General features: G+C 41.3%; 5 protein-coding genes across 6 annotated transcripts; all 5 read right to left on the bottom strand.

Moving 5' to 3' along the window:
- Positions 1 to 225: 225 nt before the first annotated feature.
- Positions 226 to 3,851, bottom strand: LOC124213952 (facilitated trehalose transporter Tret1-like). Of its 2 annotated transcripts, none has more exons than XM_046615790.2 (3): positions 3,675 to 3,851; positions 3,334 to 3,596; positions 226 to 3,139 (listed from the first exon to the last, which is right to left on the bottom strand). In XM_046615790.2, the coding sequence occupies exons 1-3, from the start codon at positions 3,751 to 3,753 to the stop codon at positions 2,042 to 2,044; spliced, it is 1,440 nt and encodes a 479-aa protein (XP_046471746.1). In that variant the 5' UTR covers positions 3,754 to 3,851; the 3' UTR covers positions 226 to 2,041. The 2 variants fall into 2 exon arrangements, with proteins under 2 accessions (XP_046471746.1, XP_068990680.1); XM_069134579.1 differs by having other exon boundaries at positions 3,728 to 3,846.
- A 786-nt stretch (positions 3,852 to 4,637) lies between these two features.
- LOC124213951 (facilitated trehalose transporter Tret1-like) lies at positions 4,638 to 6,956 on the bottom strand. Its single transcript, XM_046615789.2, has 3 exons — positions 6,815 to 6,956; positions 6,407 to 6,675; positions 4,638 to 6,057 (listed from the first exon to the last, which is right to left on the bottom strand). The coding sequence occupies exons 1-3, from the start codon at positions 6,891 to 6,893 to the stop codon at positions 4,960 to 4,962; spliced, it is 1,446 nt and encodes a 481-aa protein (XP_046471745.1). The 5' UTR covers positions 6,894 to 6,956; the 3' UTR covers positions 4,638 to 4,959.
- A 4,192-nt stretch (positions 6,957 to 11,148) lies between these two features.
- Positions 11,149 to 13,231, bottom strand: LOC124213954 (facilitated trehalose transporter Tret1-like). Its single transcript, XM_046615793.2, has 3 exons — positions 13,107 to 13,231; positions 12,752 to 13,014; positions 11,149 to 12,667 (listed from the first exon to the last, which is right to left on the bottom strand). Exons 1-3 carry the CDS (start codon positions 13,183 to 13,185, stop codon positions 11,573 to 11,575), a joined length of 1,437 nt encoding a protein of 478 aa, XP_046471749.1. The 5' UTR covers positions 13,186 to 13,231; the 3' UTR covers positions 11,149 to 11,572.
- Positions 13,232 to 13,638: 407 nt separating this feature from the next.
- On the bottom strand, positions 13,639 to 15,931 carry LOC138190300 (uncharacterized). Its single transcript, XM_046615788.2, has 3 exons — positions 15,765 to 15,931; positions 15,404 to 15,666; positions 13,639 to 15,291 (listed from the first exon to the last, which is right to left on the bottom strand). Exons 1-3 carry the CDS (start codon positions 15,844 to 15,846, stop codon positions 14,188 to 14,190), a joined length of 1,449 nt encoding a protein of 482 aa, XP_046471744.1. The 5' UTR covers positions 15,847 to 15,931; the 3' UTR covers positions 13,639 to 14,187.
- A 1,002-nt stretch (positions 15,932 to 16,933) lies between these two features.
- On the bottom strand, positions 16,934 to 20,982 carry LOC124213953 (facilitated trehalose transporter Tret1-like). Its single transcript, XM_046615792.2, has 3 exons — positions 20,849 to 20,982; positions 19,587 to 19,849; positions 16,934 to 19,524 (listed from the first exon to the last, which is right to left on the bottom strand). The coding sequence occupies exons 1-3, from the start codon at positions 20,925 to 20,927 to the stop codon at positions 18,430 to 18,432; spliced, it is 1,437 nt and encodes a 478-aa protein (XP_046471748.1). The 5' UTR covers positions 20,928 to 20,982; the 3' UTR covers positions 16,934 to 18,429.
- Between the last annotated feature and the right edge of the window lie 668 nt (positions 20,983 to 21,650).

Here is a 21,650-nt window from a genome sequence, read left to right as displayed (position 1 = left end):
ACCATTTTCTAACGTGTAATAAATATGCGTTTTGTTACAACTGCAATCGAAATTTTACAGTTCTTGAGGCAAATAGAATATTAACCTCTCACTAAAATACGTCTATTAATTATTGAAACTTAAAATTGTGAATACTTTAAAATTGTGGGAGATAAACCAAGAATGGATTTCATTTTTTTTCGCTTGCTAAAAAATTAGCACTAATTGCAAGGAATTTCACACCACTTTATCCCAAATGAAGATTTATTAAAAGTTGAAAAATCTTGTTGGAAGATTCGAAGTTCATAAACCCACCAATCGCACGTTTCAAGCACGTTCTTTACATTTTGCACGCAATTTGTAGGCCGAGCGGTTGATGTATAATAAAAGCCAGTTCGACAGTGCAACAGTAATGTTATGGAGCTGATATTACAATCTTGGGGCTTATCCGAGCTTCTTCCAACACTCAAATGTTAGTGCAGTGTGTTTTTATTCATAAATTCCTGACATGGGTATGCGAAATTATGTTTAACGTTAGGTGCATGCGATACAAGATTTATTTCCGACCACACAGGGACTTTCGGACGTTCGTCTCACCGCACCGATTCGATTCAAACACAGGGTACAACGGGTAATGTTCATGCCCCAAGAACGACGTGCGCTTTTTGATCGTTTCAGAGTGAGTTGGTTTGCAAAAAGTGACAGCGGATGTATTCGTACTACGGTAACTAGGCAACAAGTACGTAGTTTGACATCACTAAATAGGATTTTCAATAAAACGGATCATTGATTAATTATTAATAAATATTCATCCGGCACCAATATTTAAGTAGTTGAACATTGTGTTCGGTTGTTTTATGTAACAGGATACTGTTTGTAACGAAATAGACGACTCATTAACTATTGACAAATCTTCATTTCACACAAAGAAGTATATACAAATGCGCGGTAAATATTTATTATTCTCAATTATATAATATATAATGTATAAATATATGCAAATATACGATTTGTTAATAGTACATAAGTCCTGTTCACTGTAACAAGACTCTTCCTAGTGTGTAAAATAAATCACATTAACTCGGTAATTTTTTAAATTGCGGATGTGAACTCGAAGATAGTATAATTCAGTGTTTTGCGAAGGAAAAATGCATCCCGAATAAAAAAGATAGTTTGTTCTATGACGCCCTTTGAAAAAACGATTAAAAATTCGTCAACTTCGAGGGTTCAGAAGTGTTTGATTGCGCGGAAAAAAACTTTTTACGGTCGTAATCGAATTCGTTGACCTCAAATATAATTAAAACCCATGCTCTCAAAAATAAATATCTCTCCGAGACACCAAAAACATTGAATTATTTCATAACGCCATTTCGCGATTTCTGGCACTAATGTCACGGGCGCGCTTGATGTCGTTATGACGCTTTGGCATTTAATCGAGTGGTTAATCACCGATTAGAAAAATAGTAAATTTGAGATTAAGTCATATAGGGTACCGGAAACTTTTAGCAAATGGGAACTTTGAGACAAATTTTTGACAGACAGCCAGTAAGGAGAGTAGTAATCAAAAACTGTACAACTATTTGCAGTTAGTGAAGTAAGTTCTATTGTGAAGATGAAAATAAGGTGCCCTCGTCGTGCTTTCGCTAATACGGAAAAATAAAGGAAAACAAGACCTTGATCTTATCGATTATTTACATATATATCAGATACAAATGATACAACTAGTGAACTAGTATTACAAAAAATTAAACCGCATAGCTAGGCATTGGTTTATTCCAAGGAAATACGTGTCCTATTACATTCTTATACTCGAAAGTCTTTCAGAGTTTTTATTACTCACTAAAACAGAAGGCAAAAATGCATCTTCTCAAATAATTAAAAAAATTATAAAATTCACTGTCAGTCATAACTGCACGTGATTATCCAATCGTCATCGCAAACAGTCTTTCACATATCAAATCTTCCAAGTGTTTTACGTTCAGAAAACTATTTAATTTTCATTAGCTTATCAAACGTTGGTTATCGAATAAATTATTTATGAGTTCATTAATTGACGTGTTTATCAGTCGTTGAGTTTCCTTTGAATCTCTAGAAGGGTCTTGCCTTTAGTCTCAGGGAGCAACCACGAGAGGAGGGCGGTACCGAGCCACATTGAGATCGTGAAAATAAAGAACGGTACTGAATGTCCAAAACCCCAGGACTTGACCATTAGTAAATAATACTTGATGGAAAACATGCTTATGCTACTGCTGAATATTGTTATAATGCAGAGAGCCAGTGCCTTGATGTCAGTGGCAAATATTTCAGTGATTATGACACCGTATGCGACATTGAAACCGGTAGTTAGCACTAGGATAAAAATAAACACGGTGCAGAAAGGGATGACAGCGAATCGTTTAACGTCGATGTTCGTGTGCTCTATGAGATAAAAGTAAGTGGCGATAATCATGAGGCAAATACCGGATAATGCTCCCGAGAATAAGACGAGCTGCCTGCGGCCGAATCTGGTGACCGTCCCGAATCCCAACACGTTGCAAACCAATTGAAGTACGGCGAATATCGTCGTACTTGTGGCCGGTTCAATGGGAGAGCCCATATCCTTGAATATAATATGGCCGTAAGTAATGATTTTACCCAGACCGGAGAACTGTATCATTAAGGAGAATATGACTATGATGAAAAAGGCTTTTATGTTGCCGCGTATCGTGAAGAGCTGTACGAGAGCATCGCTCCACTTCTTCGGATGTACTTCGCTTCTTGTTTTCTCCGATTTCACCAAAGTCTTTCCCTTCTCGCGGAGGGTAGTTTTGATCTGCTCAAGCTCGTCCGAGACGTCCGGTTTGCCCCGAAGCTTTTCGAGCGCACCTTCGGCCTGATCCTCCTTGCCGACCATCATGAGGAAGTAGGGTGACTCGGGAATGACCCAGAAGGAAATCAGGAGGCATATTCCCACGGCCATGCAGACGCCTGCCGTGATTCGGAACCCGAGATGTGGACCCACCGCGAACATGAAGACATTGCCCATATTGTACGTAATGCCGCCGACGGATGACAGAGGTCCGCGCAAGTGCGACGAGAGAATTTCCCCCTTGTATATTGGAACCGTGTAAAATATTACGCCCGATGCGAATCCGGCGATTATTCGTGCCGCGATCAGAACCTGCAAGGTCAAGATAGACATAAAGAAAACTTGCGTTTCCAACGTAAGGTCCATAAGTTGTGTTCGACGCAGCGTCTTTGGCAGATGAAAATCCGACAAAGCTTCCGCATACGCGTTCGGACGATCTTTCTGCTAAATGTCACCATATCCTCTCGGTATAATGTAAAATACATGATAATTCGCGCGATACTGACCCTGGCGTCTTCAGCGATGAGAATCAGACCCCAGCTAACGGTCATTGGGATCATGGAAAGCAGGAGGCTATTTCTTCGGCCAATCCTGTTTATGGTGAGAACGCAGAATATCGGAGAGACTGCGTTGCCGAATGACGGTGCGGCTGACAGGGTCGACACCTCCGGGACACTCAACGAGAACGGCGAATTTGCTGCCTCGAATTCGGTTAAAGTGGGCGAATTCCATCCTAGGACGCTACCGGTGCAGGCTGTGCTGATCGCGCCTGGTAATTATAACACGATTATGAGACAGCTGTAGGAGACCAATTCACTGTGGATTAGACTCGAAGATTATCACACACAGAAAAACGCGCAGAGATATTCCCACTTTTGCGAGCCCTCCGGAGAAGCGTACTTGGTCTTTTTGACATCTTTGGCCATTCCCGTATGGTCTTCGTTAATTCCAATTGCAGAGTATGAATCCCTTCAAGGCAACTCTTCGAGTCACTGTCTGCCTGTTGTTGAAGTATATATGTAGCAACAGCTTGTTTTATGCAGATAGTATTGTGCCGCAGCTGCTGATGAGAAGTACATGTGATAAGATTGTAATGTGTAATTAGCTCTGCTCTCGAAATTTATGGCACGATCATACTGGAATTAATGGATTCCTCATATTTGAATTAGAATGCATGGTTCAGGGTTCCGGGAACTTCCAAGAGGATTTTGTTTGCTTCGAATCGCGATTTCCGTATCGCAGGTGGATCTTATATTGGAAACAAAAATACGGCGCAGTGACATTTGGTTGCACAATAATGCGTTACTCCAAGTGGGCTATACTTCGTTTTGAAAGACTTTTTTCGTTGTATTTTTTTGGGTACATCGATTCCTGGCAGCTTCACAGCTTGCATAAAAATTGACCTGAAGCAACTTGCTGACAGCCTGCAGTTCCTGCCGTTATATTAGTTAGCCACGTTCCCACGTTCGTTCCCAAAACTTGTAGTTGCTGGTGAAACGTTCCAGCGCGATGTTATGCAGGCAGATAGAAGACCATACTTACATTTTAGGTACTTACTTTATGCACGATAGAACATCGGTTGCCTATTCGCTGCCGAAACATCGTTCGTATCACGATTACACCGAAAACTCCCGGTATAAAACTTGATAAAAAATGATAAGTCTTTATTTTATCAGATTTACGTTAAATAAAGACTTGGAACGAGGCGCGGGGAAGTTCAAGGCAAAAAATATTTTCATGTTTGTTATAAAAGAATCTGTAGGAAAAAATAACTCCTAATTACATTCCCGTCGACAGTGAACATTCGAATTTTAATTTCTTATCGCACACTCTTGTTATCTATTCAAAATACTCTTTACATTGTTGAAAAGCAACACACAGCCGATGTTGCCTTATCTGGAATCAACTTGTTTGAATTGCTATAACAGGGATTCCGTTAATAGTCAACCGAACGACGAGTGACGTTTTGTAATCATAAAAAATTCAAAGAAATCGATTTCTGTGAAATATTTTTTTAATTATTACTCATGACATTGACGCCAGGTTAAAGCCGACGTATGGCTTACAGTCAGAGCATAAGTGAATTTGCATAAATGGTTGTACCTCCCATGTGAACTTAAGGCTAGCGTTGATCAGGCGTTCAGGATCTTTTGGATCTCGTACAGAGTTTTGCCCTTCGTTTCGGGAAGCAAATATCCAATGCATGCCGTGCTGAGCCACGTCACTATCGCGTATATGAAGAACGGGACCGAATGTCCAAAGCCCCAAGACTTGGCCATTAAGAAATAATATTTAGTAGAGACGGCTCCCACCGCGCTGCCGAATATTCCGCCGATGCAGGAGGCCAGCACTTTAATATCTGATGAGAATATCTCGGATACTATGATCCCAGGTACCATCAGTATTCCGATGTGCGCCACGAAGATGAAATTATAGATGACGAAGACCGCGAACAAAGCGAACGCGCTTACGTCGACCGTTGTATGTTCCATCAGGAAGAAATACCCGGCGACGATGGTGAGTAAAAATCCTGACAACACGCCTGCGCCCAATATGAAGGTCCTACGTCCGGCCTTCTCCACAAAAATGCTGCCAACGACAGAAGCAATCAGCTGAAGTAAACTGAAAAATATTGTGGTTATTTGAACATCGATACCAGCGTTCATGTCCGTGAATATTACGTGGCAGTACGCCATGAGTGAACCAAATCCGCAGCAATGCGATAACATCGCGATCAACATTGTGATTATTAACGCTTTGAGGTTTCCACGAATGGTGAAAAGTCGCTTGAGAGTGTTCAGCATCCCCGGTTCCATTTCGTTCTTTTCGGCACCATTGCTACCCAGCAGAGACTTTCCCTTTTCGCGAAGGGTGGCCTTGACCAGTTCAAGCTCGTCCGAGACGTCCGTTTTGCCCCTTAGCTTTTCGAGTGCAGATTCGGCCTGATCCGTCTTGCCGACCATCATGAGGAAGTACGGCGACTCGGGCATGAACCAGAAGGTAATCAGGAAGGTTACTGCTATGGTCATGCAGATGATTCCCGTTGTTCGAATGCCGAGGTACGGGGCCACCGCGAACATGGCGAGCACCCCAAAGTTGTATGCAGCTGTAGTTATGCACATCAAGAAACCGCGCAACTCCGTCGAAAAAATTTCCCCGAAGTACACCGGATAGACGCACATCATCAAGCCCATGGAGAAACCAGCCAACACTCTTGCCGCGATGAGTACCTGCGGTATGAGAGAAATGGCGCGTGTAATCTACGTAATGGATGTAAGGATCGGAACGTTCAGCTGAACGAATATTGCAAGAACAAAATATCAATCCCGTTCAAACTTAAATAATTTGGGACTTCTGTCGGGGATTTCGAAATAAAAAAGTTTGAAACAATTTCAAGCGGAATAAGCGTCGTATTTTTAACTTCTTGCATCGAGAAAAATTTCATTTGTTACAGTAACTAGAAAAATTCAGTAAAACAGGTATCGTTAAAAAACACTGTTCGAACATTGTATCTACGTATCTCAAAAAACCGATCTTTTCTCTGCCTCCTTCTCAAAGCATAATTCAATCGAAACTCACATTTATGTGTTCAGCCCCCACAATCAGCGCCCAGCTGAGGACCAGCGGCGCTGCGGAAAGCAGGAAACTGTTCTTCCTTCCGATCCTGTCGATGAGTAAGAGGCTGAATATGGGCGCGGCCATGTGTCCCGTGGATAGCGCGGCCGCCAGCCATGATAACTGGCTAGCCGGGTTCGTGATCTGGATTCGGGAATTCGGGCTCTTGAGCTCGGTGATGGTGGGCGAACTCCATCCTTGCAGATTTCCAATGCAGGATAGTCCGATCCCACCTGCAGACAACAGTGGAGAAAATTAATATCCCTGGTTGACAATTTTGTACGCTTTCGTCAGCGCCAAACGGAATTTTTACTAGGATAGCTGGCGTTCATCGGTCAATTTCGAAGCTTCCCACCAACGCGTTGCACTCACATGAAAACGTGACGAGGTATTCCCAGGTCCGCGAGCCCTCGGGAGACGCGTATTTTCCTCTTTCGGCGTCTTTTCCCATTTTCGACGGTCTTGTATTTGAATCGCGGATCCAACCAGTGCTCCAGTTCGCGAGGTGTTCGCAATTTCGTTGTTGAATCAGCCGAAATGCCCGGAGTATTATCTTGAATAATTTGTTTTATCTCCGAAATTTACACAATGTGAAAGACGACCTTCTGAAAAAAAATTATAACGTTTACTCGCCCATCAAGCTTAGTGTGTTCTTAATTTTTTACATTTCATTCACTCATTAAAGCACACTGTTTACTTGCTTAGAAGCGGCGCATTAGTTTTCTGGAAGTGAAAATAGCGCTCGTAGACTTCTGTCGCGAAAACAGTGCTAAACGCAGCAAAACAGAAAGAAAAATAACATTCTGCGGCTTAGAGTAAAGATGATCGAACTAACGTGGATTAATCGTAACTCAATATTAGATGAAATTTGAAATTTTTGACGAAAGAAGTAGATTCAAATATTCTCAAGCCAAGTATAATGAATTCGCAACCATCCGCAGAATGAGAAAGAAGCGATAAGGTTTTAAAAGTACGAATTGTAGTGCTAATTATCTACAATTACAGACTGCAAATACATCGAACGAAATATTCATATTTGTGCAGAAGTTCATTGTAATCATGTGAAAGAAAAATGCAACTCCTGTTCCTCGCTATCGCAATAATTTGTGCGCTTGTATAATGAACTACACGCATGTGTGTTTGTGTTATCTCTATGAATTAAGATTATTATTGGGTGATTTTCGTTTCCATATTTACCTTTCTGACGCGCTGCTTACTGTTGGATTTACGCCACGTGAGCGTTCACGCTACTGTTTCAATTTCGCATATTTTCTAACAAACAACTACGGTCTTAAGGGATACTTTAATTAGGCAAACATGGAAATCCCGATTCAGCAGTGTTATTCTATCATGATCTCTATAGAAAACAGAGAGACAATCTTGTTTCCGTTTTAAGCTGATAAACAAAAATCGGGTCTCTCAAGAATACGATAAATATTGTTCGAACGGGTTCGCCAATTTCTGTAGTCACGTATTTTGTAGGCAACGAAAATCGCTTCGACCAGATTCCGTACGAATGTCTGGAGCCAAAGGAATAATGAAAAATTTACTTCATATCTCTGTCTCTGATTTTTGGGTATAAACGAAGTACGAGTCCCTTTGGGAGGTGCGGGATGCCGTCCTTTGAAATTTGTTTGGTATTCACGCTGATAACGAAGCTGTTCAACGGCCATCCGTGCCAACCTTGCATACATATACCTACGTACATAGGCATCGAGTCGCAGATATAGATCGCGGGTCTTTCGTCGTTCCCGAACTTCTCTCCATGGAGCTGACCCAGTTTGTTCGGTTAAACTCCCCGTATTCTTACCGCATAAAGTTGCTCACTCACAGGTTACTTGGCGACAAATAGGAATTACGTGTAATTGTCTTAGTTCAACGTTAGTTTCACCCAACGGTACGAGTGCCTTTCGTTAACCGAATTTATTCCTTTACCGCCCGAACAAACTCTGCACATGCGAAGTTCGAACATCACTCTTGCCCTAATTTTTCGCTCTCTTCAAGATCTTCCGGCTGCTGCAGCAAATGTTTCTCTTGTCTTATGGGCGTAATGGTTTTTACAATACTCAAATTAAACAGGGAACGGTCACGGAATGGCACAGAGCGGTTTCAACAAAGAGATTCTGACATATTATAGGCAAGAATAAAGAGACCCGCGTTTGGACGATTTACTGAACAGCCATTTGTTTGCGAGAAGAAATAAAATTGGAAACTTGTTTTCGATATATTTCGAAAAATGTTATATTTTTTTGAGAGTCTTCTCAAAACGTGCTGGTAATTTCTTTCAACTTCTTAATGTTATCTTCATATTTTACACCCAATGTAGGTACCACAGATATTTAAGGAACAAACTATAATATCTGCTTGTCCTATAGGATACAAGCATTTGTATTCATAGTGATTGCAACAACACAACGGGCATAAAATAGTAATCATTGACTGAAGATGCAATCTTGTCGGCAAAATGTCCTAATCGATATTGTGCAAATTTATCTGTACAGAAATAATTTTGCATTTTCATTTCGAACAACGTCAAGTTTTCAATGTTTTTTTTCCTCAGCAAGAAATGTCCATTCGGTGAAACGTTGGAACATGGGTCTCTTTATTTGCGCCCGAGAGTGTTTAAAAATTTTATTTACAGAAATCAGCTCGTTCCATTGCGTAACCTCTCCTCGTTAGCAACAAAATCTGGAAACAATTGTCGAGCCTGTTCTAATATCTCATGCGATGGTACGACTATTATGGACAGAATCGATGATTATCGATAGAGTTTCCATGAAATAAATATGCGAATAAATTTTTGAAATTTTCTAACAACGTTGAATGGAAATAGAACGAACGACTCACTCATTTTTAGTGCGCGAAAATTTATCCTATATAAATTCTAGTTATTCAAAATTGGCTGCGATTCAAGAGTACATGTAGACACGTGTCTTGAATAGTCTACAGGTTAAGAAAATGTTACGATTTGTCTTTATATAACGGCAAAATAGTATTTAATATTACCAGCGTTTCGCTGATTGTGCGCTACTTGAGCAAAGCTTAGTTTTGCACGCTTTATACCGCTCGTTCAAAATTAGGTATTTTATTCGTACACATCCCTGTTTGATTTTCCTTTGAACAATCAACAATCGCGTTCTGGTACTGATTCGTGTAACATGCATTCTCCGTCAGCGTCTTTCCCACGCAGGCACGTGCAGCATAAATATGGCGAAGAATTGGACGGTGCTGCAGGTGAATCGGCTGCGTGCAATTAGAGTCAAATTACTCAATCCGATGGTAATCCGTTGAGTTATGAGCACGGATGTTGTACCTGCCTCATAGAGTTCTGGTGGCGGTATGCTTCGCGATCACGCCAACCACGGGCATAAATATCTCGCGGATCGTACATCGCTACATTCAGCACCGTGCTTCCCGTGTGTTATCATTTCTTACGGACTGCGAACACGCCACACGGTGCAGGAGAATTTGAAAACGGAATTTTTACTCTCAGCCTTGGGTATACATCGCGGACATATTTCATACGGTCTTATTTAGTGTCGTTCTGGGATGTGTCAAACGACGGTCCAACAGCTGGTACCAATTAATCTTCAACGATCGGTGGACCGCTCGTCTTCTACGCCATTTTGGTCACGTTATCGCACGAGAACATAATGAAAGATAGAAATTCAAAGTAGCGAATACCCTGAAACATCCAAAATGCTTATTTGTGTAAAGGAGGAGTATGTCGTTCGAGGCAGTTGCAGCGCGGGGACAAAAGTGACCCCGAAGTTGCGGCCGGAGCCGCGGTTTGAGATTGAGTAGGAGATTAATTCGCGATATAAAGTGAGATAAGTGGTCCGTGTCGGGGTCTGCAGATCGTAAGTACCACGGGGGCGATATCTAGGATCGCAAAACTAATTTCAGCCTCTAATGGTTCTGCCAATAGCAATTTCTGCAAGACTGAATAGCGTTTCTCAGCTGTTAAGTCGGGAAACTTTTATACTATACGCTCTAGCCGAGTTTGCGCTCGACGGATTTAGAGCTTCGCGGGCCTATTCCGTTGATGCATTTATTTCAGGGCAATAAATGGGGAAAATTTTTGTTCCCTCTGCTTTCTTCGCACTGTACTTTTCGCCTCTTTTTTAACAGACTTCGGCCGCGCTCCGTGTATAAAGAACAACCCGGAAATGGCGAGGCGAGCTATAAAAGTAGCACAGGGCCGTCGGAACGCTTAGCGTTCTGTTTTACGGCGTCACGTTTCGCCGAGTTATGGGTTAACTAGCTTGGGAAGCCCGGAGCACTCGAAACTATATATCCCTGCTCGCTGTTTTGATCGAGAGGTTTCTAGTGGGCTGAGGTTTTCGGTGAAAACGATGCTTGCTTTCCGTTCCATGCTCGAGATAGCACTCATCCTCCAGCAATATCTCCGCCATCTCCAACCGCTGTTCCGAACTTCGACCTTTCTCTCCGCTCTGCGGATTTCGCCGCGCGCCTACGCAGCGGAAGACCGAATACCTCGAAAATAACGCAAAGCGATGTCGTACTCTATGGGAATTCACAGCGTGCTTTCAGACCGCACGAACCTATGGCTCGTGGTTAACATCGACGATGAATTTTGAAATTTCTTTCGCTATTTCAGCTGTCATAGCAGATGAGCGAGTCGAGAGAAGGGAGGAAACAGGAGAGATACTTGGAAGAGGACTAAGGTATTAAGAAAATAAAAATAGTGAGGCGAATAGGCTTCAAGTTTATTGAAAGTAAAAACCAAGTCAACTCGCAAGGAGAGTGACATGTCTCTCGATCATGGATTCTGCTTATACTTCCAGGGCTGTTTCCTTGACCTGAGTTATAGAGTTTGCACTGATGTGTAATTTCATCTGTTATTAGGCCTCTTTTCACTCCGGTCACAATTGCTTGTATTAACAATTTGACGAATGGAATGGCGTAGTTTTGTTTCAAATATTAATTCACATTGCCCATCGATGTCGTTTCAATCATAGGATATCATACATCCCAGCGTGAACGAATATATTATTTCAGATCGATCGTGAATTTAGTATAATTACGAACTCCGAGGTACAGCTGATACATTGTAAAGCGAGGAAAACTGCTTCGGTCACTGTTATTTGTTGTCATTCATCGGGTGAATTAAGCGTTCAGTTTCTTTTGGATTTCTAAGAAAGTCTTGCCTCTCGTTTCGGGAAGCAGACGCACGAGAGGTATTAAGCAGATGATTATCATCAACGCGTAAATGAAAAATGGCACTGACTGACCCAGATCCAAAGTCTTATAAATGAACATGTAGGCTTTGAGAGAAATAAATGCCATCATTCCACCTAACATGGAGTACAAGCAGGAGGCGAGTGCTTTGACGTCAGTGGCGAATATCTCGGATATTATGATCCCGGGAATAGTGAGGACACTGACGTTCACAGCCATCACGTAGATGAAGACAGTGCCGAACGGGATTATATAGTATGGCTTCATGTCCAGTCCCATGTGATCCAAGAGAAAAAAGTAACCGGCGATTACAAGAAGAGAAAATGAGCTTATTGCGGCTGAGATAAAGAGTATTGGCCTGCGCCCGATCCTATTGACGATGGCTATAGTTATGATGCCGCTGATTACTTGAATAACACCAAACAATGTTACGCTATTTTTCACATCCATCTTAGAACCCATGTCCGTGAAAATATAGGTACAGTAGTTTGTTAACCCCGAGATTCCAGAGAAGTGCGCCATTATCGACAATGTCATCGAGATACCGAACGCCTTGATATTCCCACGAATTGTGAAAAGTTGCTGAAACGCATTCAATTTTTTCGAAGAAACACTTTTCTCACGTACGTTTGTTTCTCGCAAAGTCTTTCCCTTATGCTCGATCGTGGCTTTGATCAGTGCAATCTCATCCGTCACGTCCGTTTTCCCGCGAAGTTTTTCGAGGGCTGCTTCAGCTGCCTCAATCTTGCCAACTTTGACGAGAAAGTACGGGGACTCCGGGGCAAACCAGAAACTAACGAAGGAGGCTATACTCAAAATAAGGCCGATCAATGCCGAGATTTGAATTCCAAAGTATGGTCCGGTTGCGAGAATGAAGAGCATCCCAACGTTGTACATGACTATTGTGATGGCGCCCTGCGTGCCGCGTAAATGTTTCGATAAAACTTCACCGGTGTACATGGGAATCACGCACATCGATAGACCCACCCCGAATCCACTTATTATCCTTGCCACAATTAAGACCTGGCGCACAAAAATTGCTATTTATTATTAGCTCGTGACTAAAATAGATTGTCACGTTATTGACAGTGGACTGGAAATACTCACCGTAATATTTTTGGCCAGTAGAATCACCATCCAGCTTACGGCTATTGGAATCGCAGAAATCAGTATACCAGTTCTACTGCCGATACTGCCGAATATGAATATGCCGAATGGAGGTGCTATTGATTGACCTATCGCCATTGATGCCCCCAATGTGGATTCCTGTTCATCTGTTATTTGGAATGTCGAATTTCGAGCCCTGAGTTCCACCATGCTGGGCGCATTCCATCCCATCATTTGGCCAAAGACGAAAGCCAACGTCGCAACTGCAAGAAAGGTATACATAGAGTGGTTGAGTACATGTTTATAAATTGGTTTCTGACGTAATGTGGAACAAAAATGAATGAATGCTACTCACTGAAAGCACAAATGATGTATTCCCAGATGTGCGAGCCCTCTGGAGAGGCGTACTTTCCTTTCTCGGAATCCTTGCCCATCGTATGTTGTCGTTAGCAATATTCTGAGATGAAGTAAATTTTTTGAAGACCTAACCAATTACTATTGCGTCCCTCACCTCGGTCGGCACGAGTATTCCATTGTGGTTATTACGTAGTGGTGATAAGATCAAGTTGTGTATTTTGGAATTTACTAAGAATTTATGGGATGGCACCTGTGGATGTACGTGGCACTCCTTAGATCTTGCGTTTCATCCATTAATTCGTAATGTATATATCACTGGTGAATGACGTAGTATTCTTATTGTTTGGAAATGAAACTTATGTGAACAAGCCTACGGAATTACTTTCATTACACCACCGAGTGCTAGCCACATAGCGCCTTCTAATCTAGTTGTCGATCAGAAAATGAAATCAGTATCATTACGAGGACGTGATCAGTAAATCCAGCATATTTTGATTAATAAAATCGTATATTATAGGTTTATAGGACCACCACGTGTACTTTATTCTGTGTCATACATGTGTGATTTGCACAGCGTGCTCATATCACGGCCTTGGGAGAGAATGACAAGGGGAAAAATGTGAATATGGTTTTCAAATCATGAATGTTCTTATTTTTTTTTTTGCATACAAATTTTATATGTGTGTACAGGACTTTTTACGCTCGTGCTATTATCTCATTTATACGTATTTCGGACTGACTTGTGGAAACAGAACATGACTCTTCACTATCGATGATAACGGTGCTTTATTTCTGATGTTATCAGCGTAGGCACGTGTCTCTTTGTTATTTGTTACGCTTATCCTTCATTTCACACAGCGTCAGAGCGTACGAATGGTTTACATTCTTGCGGTTCAACGATCAAACACTAGTGCAGGATGTTCAACCAGAAATTCAGCAATTAATCACGGTATAGTTTCACTCATCAAGTTCACTTACAGTCTTATAATCTTATAATAACACGATAACTTACAAACAATTTCAACTTTGAACGATCGGGAGCACCAGCTTCATATCTATGACTCATTCATGATTATTTGTTATTTGTTAAGTATTCTCTGTATCTCCAAGAAAGTCTTGCCTTTCGTTTCGGGTAGCAACATCATGATGGCCATCGTGCTGAACCAAGTAGTGATGGTAAAGACAAAGAAAGGCACAGAGTTGCCTAATCCCCAGATTTCCGAAGTCTGTTTGTAAAACATCATCGCAGCGGAACCGAGTAGGCCGCCCATCGAGATGATTATGTTGCTCACCAGCGTTTTAACTTCAGAAGCAATTGTCTCGCTCATGAGGATCGTCTGCAGTGGTACCAGACCGATGCTCAACACGATTATGTTGACGTACATCGCGCAAACGGCCAAAGTTGAGTACGGAGAGGAGTCTATTCCAGTGTATTCCATCAGGAAATAGTACACAGTGATGATCATGAGGCAAGCGCCGCTTAGAACCCCTGAAATACCGATCAGAGGCCTGCGCCCGACTCTGTCTATCACGAAGGCCGTGAAGACATTGGAAACGAGTTGACACGCACTGAGAATGATCGTCGACGTATAGGAGGAAATCTTAGAGTGCATCGCATCGAATAGAAACGTGCAAAATATCATGATAACGATGTAACCACCGAACTCCATCCATATCATAACCAACAAGTTGATAAAAAATGCTTTTCGGTTACCAGGTACAGTGACGATTTGCTTGATTTGCTCGAAGATGCCAAATGTCTTTGGTGCCCTTGGCTCATTGCCCTTATTCAGCTTCTTCGCACCTTTGTCCATATCGGTGACGGTATTCTTTATCAGATCCAGTTCCTCTGTCACGTCCGATTTACCGCGAAGCTTTTCCAGAACGACCTCGGCTTCCGCGATCCTGCCAACCATTGCAAGAAAGTACGGGGACTCGGGGATGAACAGGATACACATCGCGGCCAAGGTGATCAAAGTCAGGGATATATAGGCTACCATTCGTACGGACAGGTACGGTACCACAACGAAGGTGAATAGTATGCCAGCGTTCATCGTCACACTGCAGACCATTCCTATTGCTCCGCGAATTTTCACTGAAGCTACTTCCCCGAGGTACATAGGTGCGATGCCCAGAATCATGCCCATCGCGAAACCACTGATGAATCTCGCCACGATTAGAACCTGCAATGGTAGTGGAATGATTTACATCTCGAGTTTCTCTCGTCATCGAAATTCCTATACTATAAGGGCCCAATTGCGACAGAGTACAGAGGCAGGTGAAAAGATGTCTCACATTAACGGTTTGAGCGATTGCAATCAACCCCCAGTTGATGCTCGTTACTGCGATGGCAATTAGAAGAGACTTTTTCTTGCCAAGCTTGTCAGTGATCAGTACGGTGAGTGTAGGAGCAAACATGTAACCGAAACCCATTGCGGCTGATATATTAGATACGTCCGAACCATTGATGGTTATTGGAGAGCCCGGTTTCTGAAGCATGTTTAGGGTCGGTGCATTCCATCCTGGCACAAATCCAATGGCAAAAAATAACATGGCGCCTATCGACAGAGAATATCACATTTATAATAAGTTGACGGATATATCTTCGGACAGGTTAAATTCGGGTCAATGCGGATTGTTCTTATACGTGACCTACAAGATGCGGTTGAGAAGTACTCCCAGATTGGTGACCCCTCAGGAGTTGAGTATCTCCCTCTGTCCGAGTCCCTGCTCATCATGGAAATTAGCGTGATATTGGTTTGGTTCGGCGCAAGGTCTCCGATTTTCCTCGTTCAAGAAACTATTTGACACTCGTTGACGATATTCTGTTATTATATACGCAAAACGTATCTACATTCGTGCGGCAAGTTCCATCTGATAAGACTAGCCAGATGTGTAATTAAGAATTGAAGATCACTTTATGATGTGCTGAGAAGAAATTTTTACGTTTTACCCGTTTACCAGTATTTGTCTCACGTTACGTAAAATATTGTGGTTTTTGTGGATTGCGTTAGTCACTTTTTACATTGTTCTGTCTGACTTGCAAATCTTGCTGTAGCAATTATACAGAAGACAATCCTAATTATAATATTTTCAGCCCGTCGACACTGTATCTAAATACCATTGTATTGTACGTTCTATAAACTAGGAATTTATTTATATATTATTTTTTTTTAAACAGAGTCAGATTGATTTCCCCCATTTTTTCACACTTTCTTCTTTCTTCATCGATTCGTGCAGTATACTAAGTAAGAAGGATCAGGGTTTTCCTCTTAAAAATTTGATGGGACGATCGAATCTCAAAGTTATTGAAATATATCGAGCGCATTGTTGGCATTTTAATGGTTCTTCTGATTGGTCGGTGTGTGGTCTGTCAGTTTGACACTTGGCGCGCCGTTATGCTCATGCATCTTTATATGACCCAAAATTGTAAATAATAATGACAGTCATTATCCTATCATAAAAAGTTGAAGAAAGCTTACAAGCTGAAAACAAATGCCAATGATACACTAACTCCAAAGAAATCACACATTTTGAGATGCCATACACGATAATGTTTATAACCACACAAATTAAAGAACAAGACGGCTTTTTTATATAATTGCCTTGATGACGTTGTACCGAATTATGACAGAATGGACGTGAGCGCAACAGTGCCGACAAATTGTCATATCTAGTTCTATGTTAAGCAGTAGATGGACATTTTTTGACAACTGCCGTCTACTTCATGGGAAATTTTACAATATTGTAACGATTTAGGCGTTACGTTAATAAAATATGGATCCGCGAGTTTACTTATTATCAAATCAAAGGCGTGAACAAAAATATCGTGATAAATGCTTTTAATGCAATATACGTGTTTCTTGTTTAAAGTCTGAAACAAGACTGTTTTTACAATAATATCGGTTGGCGCAGCAACCTTATTCTTTTTAAAGACATAAGAGGTTTATAAACGTCTTTTATCTATGCTGACTACTAGATCATTAAAGAGGGGGCAAAACGGGTGATTTCACCCTTTGTAACAATATTATTGGCATTTTGCTATGGTTTGTGTGCTTTTTCTGCAATTTTGCTCGAGTATACCTCCTTCGAGCCTCCTCGGATTGCCGCGATTTCATAGCGTGAAAGAATATTTTGTTGTGTATTTTTTGACAGAGACTATTTGATCATGTCACGTCTGATAAGTTATACTTTCAGTCCTCATTTTTGAAATTATTTCTAAGTTAACCCAAGACGAGTGTACTCCGCGTGTTCATTGTGCCTATCCCTGTTCGATCTCTGCTCTGCGCGTGTCCTGTCAAAATGTTATCATTCGAAATTAAAAGATGGTCGTTTCGTCGGCATAACGAAATGTTTTATGATCTTTGCAGGGAAAAATAATGCACAACTAATGCTGCTACTGTGGTAGTTTCTGCTGTAACGAATCCACTATTTTGGATAAGCGAAATTTTCAACGATCCCCTTGAAATTAGGGGCGATTTGTACATTACCGGCAGAATTTCGCGCGATGAAGCTTACCCTAATACAATGAAACAAGATTGTTCGGCTGCATCTGAGCTGCAACCCAGAGATATTGTAATTCATTTAACGACTCATGAATTTAAATTTGGAGACATAACATTTTGTTTTCAATTCGATGATAATATCAAAAATGGTCTGACTAATTTGGAAAACGCGTTAATAAATTTATTTACAAGTCTTACTTCGGGTATGATAAAGATTAGCTTGATAATGAATTTTGGATTTTTTGATTCTCACTCAACAGATCATTTTTTGAAGCTGTGTTGCGACGGCGAAATTGTTTTTCTGCAGTCGTTGATTCTATACAATCACTTTACTTATTATCAAAAAACAGTATTTCCGCAAGTAACTAAAATTTAGGTATATTATGAGAAAATAAAAAATGATAAATGTATAAGCAACCTAGGTTTTGTCTTATAATTTATCCAGGTATTCAGAGGGTAGAGCTATATGTGCAAGAGGTAATCATATAATTTTTCGTTTAACACGTATTTTCGAGATTACGTGATGGAAGAGTTCTTCAGCACGCCGTCAAACGTCTATGCCGTAGTTTGGCGTATAAACCTTTTCAGTTTTTCATATTTGTGAAAGTACATGTCGGAAAGTCATTCGATGTTCGACAGTGAACGATCGTTAGATTATTACTTTGCACAAAATATCACGAAAGTGAATATTCTTGACCTTATCTGCACCAAAATGTCTACGCTCCGACGATCCCGACTTAAAGTTGTCGATCCTATAAATGAAGACAAAAGCTGCAAGCTGTTGCGGTATCCGTTGAAGCTACAGCTATTGCCATATCAGGCGGCCAGGTTTGTTTGGATCTCGAGGAAGGTTCGGCCTTTCGTTTCAGGAAGTAGTTTTAGTATGAATGCTGTGGAGAACCAGATGCATAAGGCAAAAACAGTGAAGGGTACCGAGTGACCGAAGTTCCAGACCGTTGCAATCATGAGGTAGTATTTTAAAGTAATGGCCGCCAGCAATCCACTGCCAACACCTAGCAAGGAGGTTGCAATTGCCTTGATATCGGTGTCGAGCGTTTCGGACTGTACGACTAACGTCACTGGCAGTATACCAATGCTCAAAGTACCCATTCCAGCTAGCAAGGCGCAGAAAGGGATCATCGAGTACGAAACAACGTCCATGTGACCGTACTCCATGAGCCAGAAGTAGACACCGACAATAAGGAAGCAAGTGCCACTAATTGTGCCCGAGATAAAGATGAGAGGCCTCCGACCAATTCTGTCAACGATGAACACAGTCAGAAAGGTGCTGATGAACTGGAGGATACCAAGTATGATATAGCATACGTGACCGGGGATGGCAGTTTTCATGTCCGCGAATATTATCTGCCCGTATACCAATATGACCGTACTTCCACCAAAATGCGATACAAATATAAATAGAAAGTTAATTATGAGTGCTTTCAAATTTTTCGACACTGTGACGAGCTGCTTAAGGGCGTTGATTACATTTAGGTTTGGTTTATTTCTTCTTCTTTCCCATCCCTTCCCAGCGTTATTCTCGAAACCGATGGTTTTCTTGATCAGGTTCATCTCTTCCGAGACATCCGTCTTACCGCGAAGCTTCTCCAGGGTGCGCTCTGCTTCCTTCATCTTACCAACCATCACAAGAAAGTACGGGGACTCTGGAACGAACCACAAGCCGCCCAAAGCGGCAATAACGAAGCTCGATGTCACGTAAGCCGTAGTTTGTAATGACAGATACGGCCCGATAATGGACATGAACAGTGACCCGCCGGATATCGTTATGCTTATGGTGATTCCTATCGCCCCTCGTAACTTGGGTGACGCAATTTCACCGAGATACATCGGTACAACGGCTGTCCCGAAGCCAAGGGAAATACCACCGAAAAATCTTCCCAACAAGATTACCTGTTGGAAAGAAACGAGGTTGGTTTGACAGTGAAAATTGTCGCAGTGTGAGCATGACTTACCGAAGAATCTTTGGCAACTATGATGAGCCCGAAGCAGATCAACATTGGGAGACCAGAAGCCAGCAGGCTGATTCTTCGGCCAAGTCTGTCAGTCGTCAGAATGATTATTGCGGGCGCCAGCATGTGACCTATAGCAGTTAAGGCTGACATAGTAGACGCGTCCTCGTCACTGAGGGTGATTGGCGAATCGGGCTTCCTCAGTATGGCCAAGCTCGGTGAACTCCAACCGCATATGCAACCGATACAAAATGTAAGGAGGGCACCTGTAATCAGCGAATACGTTATTGCTTTAACAATAAGTGGGTTTGTAATCAATTCAGACGTACGAAATGTAACAGGCAATAGGCCGGAATCACGGGAATCTAAATGTAGCGCCATTAGTCCCAATGTGCGACGCTCATTCGCTAGGTGCGAATGAACAGCAAAGAGATAAGAGAACTGCTGACAACTCGACAAGCAGCCTCTGGTTGACGAACACGAAAATTGATAGATCTCAGTACATACTTGCCGAATTTGTGCAAATCCACGGGTCTTTCCACAAATTCAATATTCAGTATTATTAAAAGATTTAAACTACGTAGTCTGTGACGATAACAAAACTGTTCAACCAAATCTACGAACCCTGTGGGGATTTTAATAATGAAAAATTTAACAAAATAACGGGAAGATGATTCAAGATTTGTGAACCGTGGAAGCCCTGAATCAGTGACAATTACATAAAGCTGACATAAGCTAAGTTACCACGATCGTGTTACATTTATACACATTTTTAGTCAATAATATTTATACATTGATTTTATTTATACATAGTTTAATACTAACTTCAGTATCGAATGAACGGTGACGTATGAATGTTATTGTGATTGAAATATTGCTACAGTTTCCTAGAATAAAGAAAAGCGATCAACAATCTCGTTTGTAAGTCAGTTGACGGACTTTATTCGTTTTTTCCCTATATGTAAAATAAAAATCTTGGGCCTTAATAAACCAATCCGTTACAAATATAAAGATGATCGTAAGTCGGCTTTTTTCGTAAAGAAAACAGCATTCTATCCGAAACCATTCTTTTAATCGGCTTTGATCTGGAATTACACTGACTTGTGCGCGCATATAATGGTATTGTTCAAGAGCTACTGTAATTTGAATACTTCGTCGTACATATCATAAAACCGTTTTACTCCTTTGTAATGTTTCATTTCGAAAAAATACATTTGTAGCCCACCCTGCTACACGAAAGTGAAATTTTAGTGTTCTTCACTCACATCCCACGGTCGATAGGTACTCCCACGTAGCTGAGCCTTCGGGATTGGTGTATTTGCCTCTGTTCGAAGTGTCTCCCATTTCGTCCGGTTGAATTTGGACTTTTCACACAAGAGCTATCTACCCGTCGCAGAAAATTTCGAGCAACTGTTACGAATCGGCGAAAGAGTCTCATTATATACAAATGAATTTGATGCGTGATACTGCGATAAAATCTGCTTGTATAGTTAGGAATTAGTCAAGATTTTGTAAGCTGTTGTTGAGTGTGGCAAAGATCGGTATGTATGTCACAATATCTCGAATTTTTTATATCTCGTGGTTCTTCGGTGAATTTTTTTAACCTAGTTCTATCGCAAAATGAATTGATGGATGGAAAAATATGGAAATTGAAACATGCGTTAAGGTTAACCATGTACAAATAATTCGGTTAAATTTATGTGATTTGTGTGATATTTCACAGCATTTAAAATGTATTCTTACGGCATATTACTTTTTCATCGCGTTCAATCACTCAGCACGTAATAATTGGCGGTTGGATGTCGATGAAACCATCTTTAGAGTAAAAAAAATTATCGAAACAATATTTTCGACGTTTATTATGGTTCAAATGATTATTGTGAACCAAAGAATAAATAAATAAGTTATAGAGATTGGGATTTTCGAGTAGAGTACGAGTAGAGTAGAGTCAGCACTACTCTTTAACTCCATCTTAATTGTAATTTACTTACCATCAGTTGATTGGAGCTGTCACGTAGAGTGGTAGCGGTGTAAAGGTGTTGTCATGCAAATCTTTCAGAAAAGGGA

The sequence above is a fragment of the Neodiprion pinetum genome, chromosome 3 (genome assembly GCF_021155775.2).
Source record: "Neodiprion pinetum isolate iyNeoPine1 chromosome 3, iyNeoPine1.2, whole genome shotgun sequence".
NCBI lineage: Eukaryota > Metazoa > Arthropoda > Insecta > Hymenoptera > Diprionidae > Neodiprion > Neodiprion pinetum.
This window is presented reverse-complemented; position numbering and strand designations above follow the sequence as displayed.